This window comes from Falco rusticolus, chromosome 12 (genome assembly GCF_015220075.1).
Source record: "Falco rusticolus isolate bFalRus1 chromosome 12, bFalRus1.pri, whole genome shotgun sequence".
NCBI lineage: Eukaryota > Metazoa > Chordata > Aves > Falconiformes > Falconidae > Falco > Falco rusticolus.
In genome coordinates this window covers 33353577-33376011 of record NC_051198.1, presented here as the reverse complement: position 1 = coordinate 33376011, position 22435 = coordinate 33353577, and the positions used below count along the sequence as shown (strand labels likewise).

Here is a 22435-nt window from a genome sequence, read left to right as displayed (position 1 = left end):
AATAGTATTAACTGTAACAACATATTATAATTCAAAGTTCCATTTACTGGCCATTTTTCTCCACTCTCCAATTTATAGAGAGGCCACTATTGATTACAATATTTTATCAGATCTTCCCCCTTTTGGATGATCCTCCTAGGGAACCAGCAATTTGTTTCCAGTGATGTAAAATGTATCCCAGTGGGCTTTTCTTTAATATTCCTTTACTCTGTTTGTCTCCCATTATTTCCAAATAACAACTGACTCCCTCACAAGGACCACAAAATATTTGTCTTGCAGTAAAACTGTGTCTTTCACATACACACTCTCTCTCTCTGGGCTAGCCCTCAATCACTCAGACAATAGGTTAGGATACACAAGGTGTTGCACACTTGCAACATATAACCCCAGTGGTTACAAAGATTTAATTGGTTATTCTCCACCTTAAATTTTATTCCTAATTGTGGAGGAAATATGTTTCTTCACTTTGACCAGTAGTTCCCTTTACCGTTACAAAATCATTATTAATAGGTGTTAAAACCTGGTTTAAGACCTAAAAGCCCCAGAACACAGAGACATTTTCTGCAGGACTGGTGTCCTGAACAATCTGATGTAGGAGTAATTCCCTCCTGGCTTTTTGTCTGTTGCCATCCCCCTGAGGGCCTGGGAGAGGTGGAAAGAAGGAAAGAGCTTAGCTGCTGTGCTTTTAGGACCTGGACATGAAACCTTAGGCAGGCTGGGGTCTTAGCCCTTCTCAGCTCCAGCTCCACCTTGGTTTTGCCATGCATTCCCATTGCAGAACAATGCTCTGATAACAGACTACTTCTGCAATGCTGAGAATTTCAATATTACATTCGAGTTACCCTGACAGCAGTCTGTCCTCTTGCTAAGTTGCATGATTTACTATTAAAATGGGTAACGTAAGACATTGACATGGAAAACATCTTCCAGTATGTATCGATAGCTAGACTTCTTGGCATCTGGAAGGACAACTGGGAGAGCCAGAATAGTGAGAACCCAGGAAACTTAAAATGCACACAATTCAGTGATGGCTGGGGTGGGAGGACAGTGAGGGATCCTGCAGGAATGCAGCATCACCTACAATTGAGACAGTGGTGAACAATTATGGGGGCTGGGGACTTGCAAAAGTATCTAATAAAGAGAAATCCCAGCTCAAAGAGCTCTCTGGTTGAAAGAATTGTACAAAATGAAAGAGAGCCTTAGGAAAGAGAAGAGGATAGCTATCAGTAGCAGCATGTTTCACTAGGGAAGAGCTAAGATTTTATTTCTAATTGCATGCTACTCTTTGCAGTTTTTGGATGAGTGACAAAGCTCATACTGAAAATAAATTCACACAGGGAAATTCCTTAATCAGTTCTGTAAGACAATGCCATTAAATCTGAGAGCATGTCAGTCACGTGCTGTGCAGTTACCTGGGATTATGTGTCTTTCAAAATCAAAGTCTTCTGAACTAAGGCAAATCAGTTGTTACCATAACCAGTCATCAAAGCACGCTGATGCATGGTTAAATCGACTAAGCAAATTTGAATCAGGCAAGTCCATGTTTGTATATGGACAAGAAAAAGTAAGTATGCCCTTGTAAACCTCATGAATCCATGTCAAGCAAGGTGTCACACCTGCAAGCCTTTCTTGATCATGGTCCAGGGGTCGCAGCATGGTGTGACTTGGTGTGAAGTGTGGAAGCCCCAGCTATGTTTCCTAACCCTTAGAATGGTACGAGGGGCAAGCCCATGGCCTTCCTTGTGAAACACTGCACTCTGAAATACAGAGTCATCAGCCAAGGCTGAATGAGAAATCTTATAACTTGTTATTTTTACACATTTAGTCAGAGCTACTGGCTTTTTTAAATGCAAGGGAGAGTCACGCTCAACTTCTGTCTGCCACAACATGCCAGCTCATCATTTCTCACATGATTAAACACCATTTTTCTGTCGTAAATCAAAAGGGCTAATCATCTCTTCAACAAATACTAAGAAACTGCTTTTCAAAAATGGCATGCTGGCCGGGATAAGAAAGTGGTCTGGATGCGGGAACACTGGGTGCACATGGAGGTGCAGCTGGACTGTGACAGCAAAACACAAGGCTCATGTGCTGGTGCTAAGGGTTTCCTATCTTCCTCTTTCGGTAAGACAAAAACCAAAGATACTAAGAAAGAGATCAATATTTAACAAGCCACAAACTTCTATACCCACTGGATTTCACAGCTGAATTTTGTTACCCTTGAGAAGGTCAAGACAAATCATGTGGACCAGATAAGCCGGAGATGACAGATGTGCAGCCATCTAAGCCTGGCTGTGAAGGGTTATGAGCACTGACTATGCTCTGGTGTTTCTCCAAAGGAAGACTAGCTTCTGTCTGGCTCTTGAGTCCTGCCTAGAACTGGGGCATCACTTGAGCTTATCACTATCCCCTGGATGCAAAAAATCATCATGGACCAAGGTCTTGATATTTGTGAGCCTGACTGCAAAAATATGTTTTTAAGACAGAACTCAGCACAAGATGCAGATTTCAATATCAGCCTCATACCCTGAGCTTCGGAGTACTGAGGACAGGTGGCTATTTTATAGGGTTCTCCTTCCTCTTTATTTGTTCAGTCATCTAGCTGAGAATCTCTGCTCCATCCTTTAGACCTCTGGGGTCAAGCAAGAATGGATTCAGACCGGTGGGTGCATGCCTACTTTTCCCAATGTCTCACCCTTGCCCACGTTCCTGTAAAACTGCTGTCAGAGCTAAGACTGACCTGAGAGCAGAGCTTTACCCAGGGGAAAAAATTGATTATGCTGATTATGTTCACCCACATTCACCACTGGGGCTTGATGGCTGAGAGTCTTCAAGTTTCACATGTGCACTAAACACAGCCTAAGGTGGACTAGGCTTTTGTGGTTTTGGATAACACTATGTGCAGTATCTCCAGTGCAATATGAGAGGAAAATATGCTAACTAAATACTATTCATGTGTGTCTGTTTTTCTGCCAGCACTGTACCAACACCTGGCAAACGCTGCAGCAACCAAGGTGGCAAATGCTAAGCTGCACGAATTGCTTGTGCACCTGCATGCTCTCGTTTCTGTTACTGGAGTGATGCCCCTGCCTTATTTTTTCAGGCTATGCTTCTTCCTCGCTGCATATTTAGTCCAGTGTCCAGTATATTCAGGCTTCTTGTCACGGCAATAATGAATGGAAAGACACCCCACCTAATGAAGGGGATTTCTGCCCTGACGGGAGCTGAGCTGCTGCTTTATCTTTCAGAGTGGATGTAGCTGCTTTCTAGAGTAAAATGGAGCATTGCACCCTGTGGACCACAGTGCCTCAGAGACCACAGGCTGAGCACTGCTTCAGGTATCAAACAGAAGTAGAGAATATCAAATAAGAGAGAGAGAGAGAAAACGAGAGAGGAAAACCACATCTCTGGATCTTCAGTTTCTCACCTCTGGTGAGATAGTGAAGTCTTTCCTTCCGTTCATTCTTGCACTCTCAGCAGATGCCGCTGAGCCTGTTTCACTTTGCCATTGGTGATGAGCCACTGGACAGACTCTGGGACCCACGTGGTGTGAGGAGAGAAGACAGTGTTCCTGTTGGAGCTCTGTGTTTCTTACCCTGCATACATGGCCCTGGTCAAAGAGAGGGGGTCTTCTCTATGAGACTTCAACCTCAGCTAAAAATAGTAACTGTGGTGCATGAGAGTAAGAGTAATGGTACACCCTTGTTACACGTACGTGTGTTCTACCCTAAAGGAGTGCAATCTGTTAATTGTAGTATGTCTAGCCAAAATTTTTATCCTGCGATCTTTGGTCAGAGCTTGAATTTTCTGAGCTGGTTGAAGTTTCAAACTCTTACCTATCAAAATTAGCCCCAAGGAGTTTATATTTGCAGATTCGTGCTTTTAGGGACTCTCTAAATGTTGAAATTGTAGCGTATGTAAAATTACCATGTAGAAAGGATTTAGTGAGCTCTATACTTACTTTGTTAATTGTTAAAATTACTTGTTTTTCACAATAATCAAAGCCTTCTGCAAAAGACAGTCAACTGGGCTCTAGATCATTGCGGCTGCGGCCCCCAGTGAAGCATCTACACTGGTCACCGAGCCACAAGGGATACTGCACTGCTGCAGAGCTGATTCGCCACTCTGAGGTCTGCTCAGCAGACCTGTGTGGGGTGGGGGTCCTGTGCCTTACATTGCCATCTGTTCCAGCAAGAGATCCAGCACTTGGCATAAACCAGCACCTGCAGCTCCCTCTCTTTGGATTTCTCTCTGATCTTGCATCTGGCTGCATTCATGGCTGCATGGCCCAGGGCTTCCCAGGGCGCAGTGCAGCCCACCTGGCCTAGAGGGGATGTGGGCTTTGTGCGTCTGCAGAGCACTCTGGGCCCAGAAGGCACTGGAAATACCCCACAGTGGCTACATCCTGCTAGAGCAGCCAACGCCTACCCAAATCCTCCCGAGGGAAGCAGAACACAGAACCTGCCGTTCTCACGGAGGCTTTCAGCTGAGCGTCCTGTGCAGCCAGTAGGAAGACTTGCAACCTTGAAGAAATATGTGAGTATGAGGTCTGCTGAGGTCACACAGTTGTCAAAATCTCTCATTGGAGTCTCCCACTGAAATGGTCCAAGACCAGATCCCTGTAAGGTGTGAGTGATTAATGTGCCCTCGATCAGGTTACAATAAAACTAATGAGCAACTGCTGTCACTGTTCCAGCAGTAGCTGAGAATGATGTGTAGAGCAAAACCACTTGCAGAACTGGTCTTACTGGAAAGTGTTCAGCTCCTTCCCGTAGGCATACAGCCCAAGCCACCCAGGGACACAGGATAACTCATCTCCATAAAATGCATTAACATAAGAGAAAAAAACAATCATGGGAAATGTAGGTTCAAATCTATCTGTGAATTTCGCAGGACTCAATTTTTTATGGCTTGTTTTTATTACATAAATATGTAATTTATATTTTTATATAGATTATATTTATATTTATATATATGTTTTATTATACAATTACTTAAATTCTTCCACTTCAGTTTCGCTTGGCTCTGTACGATCTTTTTTTGTGTTTTTTCCCCCTCACCTCTTTCTAAAAATGCAGGCTGGGAACTTACAGAAACTGTGAGCAAACTCAAGACTGGGGAGGTATTGCATGTCACTGCATATGTCCCACCGTCCTCCTGCTGAGGACACGGCAATGCTTATGAATTGTCTTAGGGGTGTATTTGAAGGGTGAGAACTCAGCCTCAGAGGAAAGGGGCAGATACTTTGATTTATGCCTTTTGTTGTATGACTGGTGAGCCTTACCGAGAACTGGGTAGCATAGATTGCAAGTGTTAATGTTGCAACGTACTGATAAGTGGCTGTTACATGTTGCCTAGACTGTTAGAGCATTAATTAGACTAACAGTAAATTGTAATTCTTGGATCCTCCCAAGAAAGATGTTCTTTTTGGCTGCCCATAGTGAAGTGGCACACATAACGATTTCCAAAACTCTGTTCCTGTGAGCTCTGTTCTGTCTGGTAGACAAGTCCCTACCTCCCCATTGCCTGGTCGAAGTCCCCCTGTACTGCTGGGCACCCACAACCCCGCACACACCTACCCAAAGGCAATACAATAAGGGAGATGCCTCTCAGGGCCACCACGGTGAGGGTCCGTGTGATGGCCAGCATACTGTAGGAGATGCAGGCAGCGCTCAGCATCCCAAACATGACAGAGCACACAAGCAACAGCAGGAGCATGCTTTCCGTCTGAACCTGCCATGAGCACAGGCTGGGTTACAGCAGCTGGAAACCTGTCACAGGAGTAGGGTTTGAAATGGGGCAAACCAGAGACTCAAGAAGGAAAATTAAAATATTGCCCACTCTGCAAAAAGCACAAGGTGCAGTGTCCTGGGAGGAGGAAGTGTCTGCAGATGTAGCTGATGGTACAGGGGTACGATCTGATTCTGAGGGCCAGCCTACCTCGTGAGCACCAGCCATGAGGCTCTCCGATGGAAAGAGCCACACTGATCAAAACAATGGTTTGGGCTCCGCTGTTCAACACCATCATCAAATGCCAGCTTGAAATCCCACAGTGCTGCCCACCCTGCTCCCTCCTGTGGCTGTCCCAATGCCTGGCTCATCATGTCCTTCCCTGACTCGCTCAGGACCAGCCACTGCCACCACTGTCAAGGAGGACAGAGAACTGTGACACCTTCACCCCAAAACTTGGAAGGAAAACAAAGATCCCAAAGCAAAATAAAATGAATCCAATCCACATATGCAAATAGCCCTGGTGTCCTAAGGGGTCTATGAGGAACCTGCTGCGAGGTCATTCCTAAAGGGTTTGGGAAGTTGTAGGACCATCTTACCCCTGGTGCAGAGTCCTCTGTGGAGGGTGGGCAGAAACACAGAAAATCAAACGCACACAAGTGCGCATGTATACACACACAGACGCAAATACATGTGTATGCATTTCTATACAACTTATGAAAACCTAAAAATCAAAACAGAGCACAAGGTAGATATCAGTCTTCTGATGAACATCAGCACTGCATGTGACAAAAAATGAGGTTCAAAAGCATTAAATTAACCCTGTCAACAGGTAACGTTCAGTCTATAGGGACTGAAACCCTGCTCTGATTCTGGCATTAGGGCTCTATTGGTGGCCACCAGAGAAGGATGGTGAATAATTGCTCCAGGGGAAAAAGTGATGTGCTGGGACGTAATGCCACAATAACATCCCTAACAATGATCATAAATGACTTAATGTGGCAGCTAGTTAACGTATCTGCTGGAGAAAAAAACAACCTGTGGCTTGAGCCTGGGCAGCTTGCTGGATCTGCTTTGATATTTAAGCAGAGCCAGTTTGCAAAATTCATCGTAATGCCCCTGGGTCGGAGCAGGAAACACCCAGAAACACACCAGAGCTGCAACCAGTTTCCAATAGGGTAACTGCCTAAGGAAGAGGATGTATTTTTTTAAATGAAGATTTTTCTTGAAAATACAGTAAGAAGTGTATAAACCCGTAAGATTCCCTGCAGGGTGCAAGGCAGCTATTTATGGACCCATTACTAGACTTTCTCAGCAAACGCACGCCACCTGCTAGGAGAACTAGAGGCAAGCTGGCAGGGCTGAGCTGCAGGCTACAGCGAGCTGCTAGAAATAACGCTGCTAAAATTGTCTTCAAAGGGAGAGGTAGGAAAGCACAGCTTCTGAAAGATTAAATGGAGAAAATATAAAAGGAGCAAACTGCACAAGCATAACAATGAAAAAATACAGCCATTTTCATAAATACCCCAGTCTGGAAGTCTGCCAAAGCATCATGCAGCCCATTTGGTACAAGGACAAGGTGCAAAAGGAGTGTTTGGGAAAAAGCAGGCAATAACAGAAAAAATCAATATATATACATAAATATAATTTTTTTTTTTTTGCTTATGTATGTTCACAGTGAAGGTTTTTGGAGAGTTTACCAGGGTAAAATTTGTCAGTAGAGATGTTCTCAAAGCCAAATGTCTGCAGTGGCTTAGAACAAAACAAACCTGAGCTTAATCAAAATGCCAGGACCTGGAGCAACAGAGATGAACTGTGAGCACGAAGGGGTGGGACCTCATTTATGCCAGAGAAAAGGAAGGTTGCTAATGGGACGTCAGCTTCTAAGGGGTCTTAGGGGCTCTGTGGGGCATGGCATGACATCTGAGGTGTAACTGATCTTCCAGACTGACTGCTGATGTGCTGGTGTGCTGCCCCTGCTGCGATCCCCGGGGCTGCCAGCCTTTCCCAGTGTCAACCCTGCCCCCAGGGTCAGGTACTCAGGTGGGCAGCGCGCCCCCAGCCTGGCTCCGGGCTGCTGACGAGGGCACAGATGGCTGTCCAACCTCCCTGAGCTGCCCCCTGAGCAGACTGAAGGGTCCTGCTCTGACTGATTGCAAGTCAAGCCATGGCTTGGTCTTTTTCATTAGCTTCTCCAACTTCTCTCCATTTCTTCTGTATCATTTTGGGATGGGGAAGGAAAACTGCACATGGTATTCAAGATGTGGGGCCACTATGCATGTATGTGTTACTGCACAGTGATAGCCTTTTTCATTTTGTATTCCTTTCCTAATGATTCTTAATTTTCCTAATAATTCTTAATTAAAATTCTTCTTTGCCAAGTGCATGTTTGACTAGAGCTGTCTGTCATAACCCCAAAGTCTTGCTCCTCAGCAGCTCTGGTCAGTTCAAAGGCCTCTATTTTAAATGAGAAGTTAGAATTGCTTCTCTTTTTATTTTAATCTACCCTGAAACGTTGTCTTCTGATGCTCCCATCCAGTAGCAGAACTTGTGAAGCTCCTTCTGCAGTTCTCCACACGCAGGTCTCATCTCTACCAGCCTGGCCACTCAGCACCACCTCCTCACTTGCTCCTTTTCCAGATCATTTATAGTCATGCTGAAAAGTGCACAAATCCAGGCACAGGTCCACATGGGTCTCCATCCATTGTCACAACCAAACACTTACATCTCCTCCCTCCTTCCTCCATTTTAATAAATTATCTAATCATGCAGAGACCTTCCTTCTTATCCTAGGGCAGCTCAGTTTCTTTAGGAGCCTCTGGTAAGGAAAATGCTTGAAATCCATGTAGATGCCTGCTAGTGCATGTGAAGAAATGGGGTGTGTTCATGAGGCATGGATCCTCTGCAAAACCCCACTGATTCTTCACTAGTGTGTCACACCTACCTGTGCACCACCAACTCGATCTTTCAGAACAGTTTCTGCAGATTTGCCTGGTACAGCGAGAGGTCGGGCTGCTGGGCACACAGCTCCTGAGGTCTTGGTGGGACACCAGTCAAAAACTGATTTTAAACATGTCACTTCCCAGCCCCCCACTGCTGGTCGCACAATGCCGACCGTGCCGCAGCTTTTTGGTCTCCAAGGTGGTGCAGGGTGCCGGGCTGACCACCCCACTCCTGGCAGTTCACTAGCACTCACCCCTGTATTTCTCTGTGCCCCCTTCTGGCAGCTCATTTCAGAGGGACCAGATGCTCCTTTGACGCCTTGATCTTCTATTGGCTCTCCCCCCTCACTACCCATCTGAAACACAATTTCTCATTTTGCTCTAGTGGAGACCTTCTCTTCTGCCTTATTTTTTCCTGCTCCTTTTCCTGACTCTGAATTTCTTTCCCTCCAACTGTGCTATGAAACTCTTTCAGATACAAAGCCATGGCACGCAGCTTGAAGACCAGCCAGGCGTCTGGGTCCTTGCACACGTGTGCCCACAGACCTGCAGGGAAAGATATGGATGTAAAAATTCCCATCCTCAGCTCTAAGTCTCTCGGTGCTTCGTGCTGTGAAGCTGGTTCCCCTCTGCTAGGCAGTGATTTTATAGCCTGCTGTACCCTAACGCTAGTTTGCTCCCGGAGGAAGGAAACGGAGCGGTTTCCTGGGCAGGAGGCTCAGGCATGAAGTGATGGACAGCGGGCAGCGAGTGTACGTCCTGATGGCAGGCCAGCACTGCATGTTCTCTGGTAGGTTCCCTGGTTCTACTGTTTGCAAAAATACTTAATTCCTTAATCGATGCCCTTTGTACGTTATTACTCAGCTTTTTTTTCAAGTTTACATTATCACATTCTAACGTTTAACCAGAGAGAGTGGATTTGTTCCTGTCTTTCTCATTGCTCAGCTCTTGAGGAATGTCCCCTGCTTTCAAGAACCTCCCCTGCCCTCCTTCTCAAGCAATGACAGAGTCACTTTTTGCTTTCTGGAGACTCTTTTTTTGCAGCTGTGGCATGCATTTCCTCCGAGCCTCTCACTTGGGTGTCCTTAACCAATTTCCATGTAACTTGCATGGAGGTAACTCTCTTAGCATCTTGTTTTGGCTTTTTTTTAAACATTTTTAGACAGGTTTGTGGTTTTTTTGTTTGTTTGTTTGGTTGGTTGGTTTTCTTACATTTTAGACATTTTTTGTAACATTTTAGACAGTTTTCATATTTTCTGAAATTGGTCTCACAGTGGGGTTTTTTTTCAGTTTTTACTGTTCCTGCAGCAACAAAAGCAATGCACTGCTCGCTGTTGCAGTGCATCGTACCCTGCTGGAGGCCAGAGCCGCCTCCCTGGTGGGCTGCTGCCTGCCTGATCCATGAAGCATTAGCTCCTGAATTGCTTCCCTCTAGGACTTTAACCCAATTTTCAAGGGAGAGGCTGGATCCTCTGTTTGTGATTGTGCTTTGTCCTTTCTCTGCTCCTCTGATTGCCTCTTGCAGGTCACTGGTTTGTTAAGTTCGTGTCACAAAACAGGGGCCCTGGAGGAACAGCCTGAAGGGGATGAAACCTGTCCGAGAGGTATCCGAACACCATGGCCCCCATTGTCACGCCAGCAAAGAAGAAGGTTGCAGTTGCCTGGTTCAGTCCGTGCTGCTCGCACACCAGGTCCCACTGGAACACAAGGCCACAATGAAACTTAGTGCCCAGCCCAGGCCCTGCCTCGCCAGGTGTACCTGCCCTGGCCGGCTGAGTGGGAGGATCCTGCACTGAACCGCAGCAGGATGGTGCTGGGCTCCTGGAAAACATCAAGTTGCATCGTACAAAACTCAGCCCAGTTATCTATCGATGTTGTGACAGCCTCTCTGTGGACACTTGCTGGCCATCGTCAAGCTTTCCTGGGTTCCCCTCACCATGGAGCACTCCCCTTACCCCTCTCCTGGCCCCTGCCATAGGTGCTCTCAGCCTGCCCGGGCGCTCGCCCCCCGCGGCCCCCTCTGCCAGGCTCCCTGGTGTGATGGGCACTGCGGGTGCGGGCTGTGCCGGGCGCAGGATGTGGCTCAGCCCACACCAGGCACCGCTGCACTGGTGCCCAGCTGCCGTGCCTGGACCATTCCCTTTGAAGCCCCGTGCAGCAAGGCAGGAGGGCTGCAGGGTAGGCACCCCATGCTCTTGATGCCACCCTGCTGGTTTCTTACTGAGAGGCTGGCCCAGCCATGCTTCCATCATGTCACTTTCCTGGAGGTGCAACTGCTGCTAATCATTACAGAACGCTGGGCCAAGCCGCAGGGTGGATTTTCTGTATGTGCAGACTTGGAGAAACTTAATTTAATCATCAACCCAGCCTTGCAGCCTCCCTGCCAAGGCCAGCCAGACCTGCAGCAACCTTTCCTGCTGCAAGAGAAAAAGACTCCAGAGAAAGCCCTGACCCCTTGAACATGTCCCAAGGGCACTGTACTGTGGGTGCAGCATCATGAGGCTCCGTGCTCAGCACCCGTGCTGCATGGGCCACCCCTGCCTTTTCCCCCCGAGGGTGACTCACACCTTTCTCCCTGAAACAGTGCAGAAATTGGGTCCAGACCTGGTGCACATCTGACCCTCGCCTCCATGCCTGCCCAAAGCAGGGGTGGTTGGTTGGGTGCTGGGGAGGGAGGAGGCACCAGCTCTAGGCTAAGACTTGGCCCTGGGACAGTCAGCGCTATTGTTTCCAACCCAGCTGTGCCCCTTTTGTCTGACCTAATTGTCCTCTTCCCTAAGACCTCCTGTAGTCTGGAGGAAGGTAAAGTATTAACACCCAGAGGTATCACTGTTAACCCTAGCAAAGTGTTCCAGAAGGTGAGTGGTTAATGTTTGATGGGAAGGGACCTCCAGAAGGCTCAAGGCTGTGGCTGGTAGTATGTCATGTCTCTGTGGAAGGCCCTCTGAGAGCCACTTGGCTTGACAGCAGGAGACACTGCTGGTGGGAGGAGGGAGGCAGTGTGATCTGGGGAGAAGAGGAGGAAGCTGGAGATGGGAGAGGAGGGATGGCCAAGGGAATAGAAGTTTCAAAGTGTTCAGAAAATTAAGACAGCAAGTCAGGGCCTCATGAAATCCTGATAGGGTGCAATCCTGTGCAAATGTCATGGGACTCAAGCAGAGAAAATCCTGTATGTGTGTCTTCCCCCCCTCCCCCCAATCTCTCAATCATCTGGAGAAATTAAAATGTTTATAAGGATAAGTGTCCACTTCTAACTATCAATCTAAGCAAGATACAATAATAAGGATAATAATAATAATAACAACAACAATAACAACAACTATAATAATATAACAACCGAACAACAATAACGATAACTAACAATAACAGTAATAATAATAACATAAAGTTGGCTTCTAACTCTGAGCTTCACAGAACTTCCCCATCCCAGGACATCTTCTCTAAACAAGTAATTTCCACTGCTTAAAATGCAAAGAGTCCCCTCTGATTCTGTGCACCCAGCGAACACCTCTCCATCTGCTCCTCAAAACACTGAGCTCATTTCATTTTCTGCTAGATTGCAGGCCAGGCATTACCTGGGTGGAGATGGTGGAGGTGAACTGTGAGTGGTCATAGACCCATCCGCGCTGGCAGTGCTGGATCACCGAGCTGTTTTCTGGTTGCAGAGAGGAATTGAGCAGCAGGTGAAACTGAGGCTGTGAGAACATCTCACAGGACCTGAAAGTGCCATTGGGCTCCCAGGAGATGCTGATGAGCAGAACTTCCTCCATGGTGAGATCTGCAAATGCCTCCTGGTGTGGAATTGCACAGTGATGAGAGAATGTAGCAGCAAGAAAATTGTGCAGCAGGAAATGCATGGGAAGGTTGATTCTGGGTAAGCAGAAGATACACAAAATAAAAATCTGGAATCTTCCAAAGCCACCGATGTCCAGCAGGAGATCCTCAAATTTCATCTTTTTTGTGGAGTTTGCTCATTCAGAGCAGCTACATACTAAGGAGCGGCAACATGAGCTTGAAAAGCGCTCTGTCCTTGGAGCTCAGCCTCCCCTGGCTCTTCATACAGCCACCTCACTGGACTTTGAGATCTTGCTGAAAGGTTGTCAAAAGTCACAGCAAAACTCTCCATCGGGGGTAGAGCCAAAGAAATGATCCTGTGTGCACACAGTGCAGCCATTGCAGGTGGACCCAGCAGAAGGCACCTTCTCTTTTTGGAGTCCTTTCCTCCTGCTCTGGTTTTGGAGAGGGAGATCCACATCAGGAAGGCAGCTGTGGGAAGGCTGCTGTGGAAGTATTGCTGTTTCTAGAGTGAGGGTAACACTTCTAGTGTGGACAAACTCTGTCTAGTGAGAGCTGACCACAGGCCGGACCAGCCAGGCCATAAAACAGGTCCCCGGGAGGGCGGGAGTGACCCTCTGTGTAGGGATGCCCAGGGGCACCAAAGCTTGGTTGCTGTGCATCAGCTAAGTGGGTTTCAGCACCGTTTGTGTCATCATGACCTGGGAGCAGGGAGCATGGAGAGGCTCAGAGGGTGCCCCGGAGAGAAGAGAGATGAGCCTCTGGATGGATGCAACCATGGAGGTAAACATTCTGGGGAGAAAGGGTGGGCTGTGGGTGAGGGCCACCAGTGTCCTCCAAAGGATGGACAAAGTCAAAATATTTCCCCATAAAGTCCCTGTCTCCACCTGGGAAAGTGCTTTCCCAGGACACATACAAGGAAGCGATGAGAGCTGCAGTGCTGGCGGGTGGAGAGGCTGCACCTGCCGTGTTAGGGCCACAACATACTCCCTGCAAAGTCACAGCCACATGCTCTGGGGACCAGTGCCACCCCTGCATGGACCTTGCACCGTGGTCCTTCCACCACCTGCTTCAGGGAGTGGTTTCCTGAAAGAGGTGGGTCTTCAATGAGAATTTCCACTCTTATGCTCTTCACCAAGAAAACGAGCTCTTTGTTCAGCTACAGGAGCGAAGCAGAAGCATACAGGAGTGAAGCAGGGACATCTGGCAGTGCTGTGCCTCCAGGGTTACAGTTGAAGTTGAAGTAAAGGACAAATTATTTTTATTCATCACTGGTCTTCTAAGAGCAAGGAACAGAAATTCTCAATATGCGGTGGCATGTTTAAACTGCAAAGCAGCTCCAGCCTCCCCGTCAGAAATGAAGCTGCAGGTCATTGCTCTGCAGCTGCCGGGGCTCCACTCCTCGCACGGCACTTGCTTAAAATGTGCATCAGTTGGTTGCTGTGTTTCTCCAGCCCAAACGCATTCATTTAACCAGTCACCACCTCTAGTTAATGACCACCATGTGTGCAACCACTGTGACTGACTATGCCCTGCTACTTAGTTAATTAGACCCAGGACCTGACGGGAATGTGTTGGGCTTGCCTGGCAGCAGTGGGAGTGGGTGGGCTCCTCTGCTGCTGCTTTCACGTATAAAGCTGGAAAGAAGCATTTACTTTTTACTTCACGTGTGTGCAATTTGCCTCTGCATTATTTCTTTCTTCTCCTTGTTGGGATGCCAGTTACTCATCAAGAGGGGAATGACTGAGTCACTGGTGTGCTGGCTTTTCTGTTTCCAGCAGGACTTTCACAGCACCTTGTGTGACACTGGAACAGTCTGGGCGGTGGAAGCAGCGAGGGCATTGATCTGCTCCTTCAGCAGTCAGAGCCACCCCATGGGCAGCTTGGCTGGGGCAGAGTAGCTGGAGAGCTGATCAGCTTCTGCAGGCTGGTCCTTAAATGGTATTTTTCTCCTATAAGAAAGCCTCAGATCAGGAAATCCTCCCTCCCCTCCGAGCTATGCCTGACTGCCCTGAAAATATGTGTCTGTCAGAGCCGGTGAGTTAGGCTACCCTTGCACACAGGGGCAGAGGTGTCCCCAGCTAAGCGCAGCTCATCACGGGCTGGGATGCTGGCAGGGTGCCTGCAGGAGGGGGATGCACCACACACAGGAATGCTCCGTTTTATCTATTATTTGCCAAGGCAGTTTGGCCTGCGAGGTCCTGCAAAGTTGGCCAAAGCCAGCTGAGGATGCCTGCAGTATCACTCTGAGGTGCACCACACTGCAGCAGTGTGTCCAAATGCTCTCGGCAGGACGCATGCCCACCAGAGTTTGAAGCTCCGTTGGGGAAAGCAGAGAGGCAGCCCATGGAGAGGTCCTGGGGCTCCTGAATATCTTTGCTTCGTGTTAGAAGAAAGCAACTTCATGCCATTCTGACCTGGTGCCACATTAACAAGACTTTCCACTCCTTGTAGTTGCCTTCTGTGCAGCCGTTTCAGTTGGTTACACGAACAAACGACAACTGTTTTGGAAGTCAGCTGGATCTGGCCAAAGCTTCTTTTCTTGCCTATCAGAAACATGAACACTGATCCCACTTCCCGATATGAAACAATGTGAGAGACTTCCATGCCTTCAGCCTTGTGTGATCGTGGGTTCACAGCCGCGTTCTCACCCCAGTCGGACCCCCAGACCAGTCTCGTGTCCCTTCCTACAGTCATCTTACGGAACGATTTTCTTTATTTTTTCATCTCACCAGTGCTGTTGGGAAGCTGTAGCAAGGCAGAGGTTCAGCCTAAATCATTAGGCTGCATTTTACTGAGGGGAGGGCAAAGCTAAGCTACTCCTTCAGCCAGGGAAGGAGCGACACAGCAGGAATGGGAAGTCTAGGCAGGATCAAATGTTTTCTGGGGTGAGATATCATCTGATTAAATCACTGTCACCTGCAGAGGGTAATCCTGTGGGAACTAAAATGTTGCCAGGGAGCTCAAGACACACACCTCTGGTTCAGGGAGCAGCACGAGGAGGGGATGAGCCAGGAGCTGAGGGGGCCCCAGCACTGGCTGTGCTCCCTTGACAGGGCACAGTCCCACGGGGTCTAGCACAGCCGGTAAAGCTGGGGATGGGACAGGGTCCAACACAGCGAGGGGATGAACTGGGACCAGGGGCCCTCCAGGGAGCCCGGGCTGGAGCAGAAGAAGGGGCTGGAGGCAAAGCTACATGGTCCAAGGTCTGTGTAGCAACCAGGGCTGGAGATAAGGACATATCTAATGCAGATCAGGCAGGGATGGAAGACCCAGACCTGAACTTAAGTGAGGTCCTGGGCCATGGGCAGAAGGTGGATGGGTGGCAGGTGCAGGGCAGTTAACAACATCTGCTCCCTTGAGACCCTGCCATGCTGTATGTTAAAAGAAATGCCAGGGCTTTCCATCAAATAGTCACACAGTGCTGCCTGGGGAGCTTGGAGCAGGCTTCAGCGCTGGCTGGAACGCTGGTTTTGGGAAGCAGCCTGTGCGGATGGTAAAGGTGTGGGAGTAGATGTACACACAGCCACACGCTTTCTTGCACTGAAAGAGCCAACAGGGAGACTGGATGCTACGGGAGGTTTGCAAGTAGTTACCGAGTGGGTGAAGCGAGGTCTCACGCTTGCCCTGCGAGTGTTTGCCCACATGGCTGAGTGCTCATCACATCCCAGCAGCTCCACAGCTCCGTCCTGCCCTCCCTCCCTCTCCTAGGCCGTTCCCAATGGGATCCTCTCCAAAAGGTGTAAAGAAAAGCTGCAGCATGCCCATGGGTACTGCCTTCACTGCACAGCACCAGATCTCCAGTGTTGGAACTGCTCTGCCTTCCTGCACTGCTCACCTTCCTCCACTAATTACCTCCCTTCCACCAATTTTCTCATTTAAACCTAAGCATCCCCTAGCTCCTCTCTCAGGTGACCAAACATCAGTTTTGATTTTTCTGCCCTGTGTTTGTGTAGGGATACTCTGGACTTGCAGTTTCAGCAATACAGGAACTGACTCGGGCTTTGACCCCTCGAATCAGTAAGAAACTCATCCAGCACTAGTAAGAAGCCTGGGGAAGGGTGTAGGAACAGGGCATTTACCTATAGTATACTTTCCAGATGGTCTTCTTGCCTACAACCTGTTCCTTGTTTGAGGATGCGGTTTTTGTGACTCCTTCTGTTAGAGGCATTGTCGCTGGCTGGATGGTTATTGACAGCTTTCAGTTTACAACTATGCTTTGGGTTAAAATGCCACAATAATTTTATTTTTAGGTAATTTTATATGCCCGCAGACAGCTTGTATGTCATGTATGTAACTGCTGAGGGGAATGTAATGAATGCAGATCATGTCTTTGTTATCAGCTCATCCCAGTACACAGGTTTCTGAAGTTCCTTAAGTCATCTCTTTTCACCCACATCTTGCGACACGTGTTAAACTTAAAAGCCTCCGTGAGACCCTGCCTCGGCAGCGCTGGCTGTTTCCAAAATGTTCCTCCTGCTGTCCGTCTTGGTGTCCTGCTGCTCATGAGACACCCCCTTGGAGCTGTGGTCTGTGCTGTGGGGGCAGTGGCTGGGCAGGGGAGGCCTGTGAGGCTGCCTGCACCGTGCCCAGCTCAGTGCTCGCCGTCTGCAGCTCCCACTGGGCTCCTGCCCTCCGTCAGCCTTACCGAGTGCGTGGTGGTGGCTTTGGTCTGCACCTCATGCAGCTGGGCTTTTTTTTTTTTTTGGGGGGGGGGCATTTGTTGCTGAAATTGGAGCTTGGTGGCCTCTTGACACCACAGACACACTTGCCTGGGCTTTGTCGGTCCATGCGTTTGCAGTATTCCTGGCAAAGCCATGCCTGGGTCTGCAGTGATGGCTCTATCTCAGCCCGTGTCCCCCGTGGGCAGCTCTGGGACAGGCCCTGGGAGGGTGGCTTGGGTGGTTTGCTCTCAGGGTAGGATGAGCTCCCTGGCTGCTGTTGTGCTGTGCACCTCCAGCCTAGCCTGTGAGCACAGAGCCCCACGAGCAGCCCTCCCCAGCCTGCTGAGCAACCTGGTGGGACCCCACTGCCGACCCTGCTCTGCGCGCGGGCTCCCACCAGAGACCTCCCGGGGTCACTTTCAGCCAGAATGATCCTATGAGCCTAGGAACATTATACCACAAGGTTTTGGTATAGTTTAGCCTGTTATTTTAAATCTGAGGCTTTACTTCATTGTGTTTTAAATACAAATTAGTGAATTTAGGCAGCTGACTCAACTATGTCATTTTCTTCTTGAGCTTTTTTTGTAAGTATGAAACCTGTGTAGATGCTGCGTCTGTTGATCTTTAGGTGCCCTCTTCAACCAGACCCATTTAGCAGCCTCCCTGAAGCTGCAGGCCTGAAGGACCCCTCCTCACCTCAGCAGTCCTTGGGTCCAGCCAGCTCCAGAGCCCCACTTTGGGAGTCCATCCTAGCCACCCTCTGGACATGAGAGGGCAGATGAAGGCAAGGCCAGAAATAACGAGCGAGAGCTGCATTTCCTTGCAATGCAGGCTTCCCCTACCATGCTGAGGCACCTCTGCAGCTTGCCTGGTCTGGACTGAGGCTTTTCTTGTCTTGGGATATCTCAGGCTGCCTGCATCAGGTCTGCAGAAGAAAGATCTCTGTGCCCAAAAGCCACTTTGGTTTCTTCATCTGTGTCAGCCAGTCCAAGAAAAGATAGCGCCTCCCCCTACAAATCTGTCTGTTCTTATTTTCTGAAACTGTTCCAGTAAGAGCAGCCTGTTTTAGCTTCTTTCTCCACTTGCCTTCCTGCTTGCCAGAGTGCCTCAGCCAGCGCTGTGCTGGCACCTTGCATACCCCATGCCTGCCAGGGGACCCCTCCCCCCACCGCCTGGACTGGGGGATGAAGCCTGTCGGGCAACCCCTCCTGCTGGCAGCCAGCCCGTGCCGGTCCAAGATATTTCTCGGTTTCACAGTTAATGCTGCTCAGCTTTAATTTTCATCTGCCTATTCCTGACATGGACTTTAAGGAGCTTCTTAGATCCCAGAGTTTCTTTCTATGGATTTCGCTTCTGCACCAGAATCAGTTTTCTTTTGGCTATGGGAGAAAGAATAAATTCTGTCATCATAGGAACATCTTTCCAAGGGAGCACTTATTTTTTATTCTTTCATTCACTCTCAGCATTTTTTCACAGCTCCTTAAAGCCGAGAGGAGCTGACGGTGTTCTCCTGTCGGGCTGGTGTACCCTGTGGACACCAAGCTTCCTGCTGCTCCCCATCACCCCCAGTTGGGTTTCCGTGGGCTGCTTTATCCCAGCTGGGCTCAGTTGTGTCCTGGGGCTCAGGGGACTGGCAGCTCCCACCTGTGAACTACGCAGCTCAGTGCATACATGTGAAGGCAGCGTGTTTGGGGGCATTTAGTCAAGTGCTGTATGTGATTAGCTATGCAATGTAGAAAAAAGAAGCCACCATATCTGACTAACAAAGATAACTTCCTGAAAATCACGTTGACTGGTACAAATTGTATTCTTACCCCATAGGATTTTTATCAGCTAGAATCTCAGACAAAGCACTCATTTGGTGTGTTAGACCATGCTGATGCTACCTGAGGTATTTAACCATATTCTCACTGTTTCAAACAGGTATTTCAGTCCCAACCACAGTCATGCAATCAGGACAAAGTGAATTTAAATTTCACGTCCTCCCCATCTCCTCTTGCTGCTATCTGGGAGCGTTAATCTCTCATAAACACTATTTTAATCAGTGATTTCAGCCACATTTAGATTATTTTTAATACCATCTTCAGTGATAGTGGCCACACATTCCTGCCAAGGACTTTGTTGGGGTTTTTTTTGCTGTTTTTTATTTATTCATGGAGCTGAATATCATTTTGCTATTTGCAATATCCAATTCTTCTTTGGACGCTGCCTGCTTTATTTCTGCACCATTTGATCTCTGCAATTCATATCAATGGCTGATGGACTTGCTTTGCTCACTTTTTGTAGCAGTAAGGAAATCTGCTTTATTAACTAGATTGCATTTACTGTGTTATTTATGACATGGGAATCGTGGCACAACTGGCAAGACTCTGGCTGTCAGCCTCATTCTTGCTCCTTATGCCTTGTGGATGGCCAAGTGAAACTCTGGGGAGGAAGATTTTCCCGGGAGCGTCGTTCCTGAGAGCAGCTGAGCCCACCTGGGGGTGCCCAGCCCTGGTGCATGGGCAGAGGGGGAGCCCCTGCCAGCTGGAGCCTGAAGCATCACAGAGACCAGAGCAGGCACCAGTCGTGCTCCTGGCTCCAAGAGGAGACCTAAAGAGACATTTTCACAGGACTTGGGTGTACTGCAGACAGTTGGCTTGCAAGCCAGGGAGCCCTTTGAAAACACTGGTGAGGGTGAGCATGGAAAGGAAGACCTCACCAGGCAGTGAGCTGTACAGAAAGCTATTTATAAACTCTTTATTTTTTATGCTTCCGTATCTAGCAGCTCTCAGTTTCCTTCTTTTAGTTTCTTTTTGACATGCAGTGATGTGGTTCCAGAGGTACAGTCCTTTTCAAGCTGGCATGCTCACCGGAGGGAAAAGGCACCAAGACATCCACTTCATCCAAGTCCTTTGTGTCACGTTCAGATACAATTGTCTAGAAAGCTCCTCCTGGGGTGATTTCTTTCTTCCCTCCAAATATGAACTCCTGATTTTTGTTCCTCTATTAAAAGTCATTCTGTGTTCATATTCTTCACTTCTAAATCCCTTCAAACTCACCAGTACAGTGAGTTCTCAGGATTAAAACCTTCCTTTGACATACAATCTGAAAGGTAAAATGCTCAGGAGAGAACCACTGCAGCTGGTCTAAATCCAGCCCATGAAACAGCAATGCCTCTTCCCGCAGGAGATGTTCACCTCCATGCTGTCACAGGGTCTGTCTGGGTCCTGCCTTATCAGCAGGATTTGTGAAAACCTCCCAAGCATTCATCTTTCTTTCTACTACTTCTTCCCAAGTCCTTGGGTAATGGCCACATGGTCATTATTTGGACACTGCCAGGATGTACCCCCTCCCATACCACCTGCCACCCCCTGATGCCCACCCCTCTGCAGCTCCAGCCCAGTCAGCTGCAGTGTGTGTCCTTTGGTAAGACACGGAAGGACCTTCACACAGAGGAGCAGAGAAATCCAGTTGATGGAGCTATGTGTGAAATGTGCTGGTGTTGATCACATGATCGGGGTCATGTGCATAGAAACATGTGCATAGCTGCATGCAGGGTGACCTGAACCAGGTGGGCCACACAAGGGGGCTCAGGGGAAGCTCAAAAGATGGTTGTATCACCCAGCTAGGTTCACCTCCTGTTCCGTGGGGACAGGATGCGTAAATGCCTTTGCATTTACTGGTGGTTTAGCTCTTATTTTTGCTAGCTTAATTCAAAACCCTCAGCTCAGGGTTCAGGCTTCTGGGAGCTAAGGACCAGATTTGAGGCCAAACCCTGGTTCAAATTTAATGAGAATATCTCCAAGTTGGTGGAAAACCCATTGTGAGAGAGTCCGTGAGCTAAAGCAATGCCAGCGAAGAAAACTAAAAACACAAGCAAAAGTGAGATTGTTGAGATGGTGACACTGAGCAGCACAAGGACTCACAGACAAAACCCTCAAAGCAGCAGAGAAACCAAGATGGCAACTGAGCAGCAGCAGCACGAGCCTGCGGTGGGGAGCCACGGAGGCTGACAGCCAGCGGCCAGCAGGCATCGGCTGCACCCTAACCGTGCCGTCCGGTCACGGATCTTTAGCCAAGGGATGTGCTTGAGCCCTGTGCTACCCGTCTGAGGCTACAAAGGGTAGCTCTCTGCTGGTAAATGGTCTAATCCTGCAGGGTGCTCAGTAAAGGTGCCCAAGTGAAGGTGGTGAAGGGGTATGGATTTATCAACTGATGAAAATGATCCTTCATTTCAGGAACAGCTGCCCTGTTCCCTCTTCCACAGCCCCTTCCCAAGCCCAGGCAGCGTACTGGGCCATGGTCTGCACAAGGGAGCTACTCGCAGCTTGCACACGGTGAAATGACTGTTGTAGGAGCTGTCCTCAGCTTACACGGCAGCGTGAACAGTCAGACCCTGCCAGGTCACTGCTGTGCTTCTGCTCCGTTTCCAGCTGGTCAACGCACAGGTCCGGCTGCAGCCGCTGGCCGCCCTCAGCACGGGGACAGATGGCGCCAGTGAAACTGTCACGGGGCCAGTGGTGCTCGCCTTGGGAAGACCACGTAAGGCACAAGAGCAAGAGTCCAGCCGTGTCAAACTGGCCCTGGCCAGCTCCGGAGTTCAGTCAAGGTCCCCCAGGCAGGTCCCAGAAGGACTGCACGGACCACCCAGGCGTGGGTCCCGCAAACAGCTGCACAGATGGTATTCAGCTGTGGCACCTAGCTTTCTACCCTAACAGCACCTTTTTTGCTTGTTTGTTTTGTTAAAAAAGCAGGCTTTGCTCTCCAACAGATGCTGTTTGGAAGCGGACAGCTGAGCCTGCTGTCTGCAGTGTGTTGTGAGCAAGGTTCATGGGGAAGGGGCATGTCTACAGTGCAGAAATGCACGAGCACCAACAGCCCCACTCTGGTGCGTGCTTCCAAGCTGCCCCTCCGACGCTGCCTACTGGCATGAACCGCAAACCACCGGAGGAGAGCCAGCCAGCCAGCCTTACCACTGCGGCACAGCGAAAGGCTCCCAGCAATCGGACAGCCCTCAGCTTTGGTGCACCTGTTCACATGCACAAGGCAGGAGCCACATCACAGATGCTCATATTAAAACAAGGGAATGCTCCTGGTCCTTCCCAGCATGCGTTTTGCGGGTGGTTGCAGCCAACTGAGTTGTCATGATGCAGGAAAAAATAATGTACCCTGTGGGGAGATTTTACGGCAAGTTGGGCCACAGCTCTGCAGGAGGTTGCAGGGAAGGCACGGGGGCCACAGCTGCCACACAGCTGGGATGGAACCCAAGCGCAGCCATAGCCAAGGTTCCTTGCCAGCAATTCAGGTAGTATTTCTGCTTCA

General features: G+C 48.9%; 1 protein-coding gene across 1 annotated transcript; it reads right to left on the bottom strand.

Moving 5' to 3' along the window:
* Positions 1–525: 525 nt before the first annotated feature.
* On the bottom strand, positions 526–12625 carry LOC119156270 (solute carrier family 22 member 7-like). Its single transcript, XM_037405873.1, is given in 6 exon segments — positions 526–642; positions 3428–3471; positions 3474–3590; positions 5580–5727; positions 10247–10369; positions 12248–12625. Coding segments are annotated over 6 exon segments (927 nt in total).
* Between the last annotated feature and the right edge of the window lie 9810 nt (positions 12626–22435).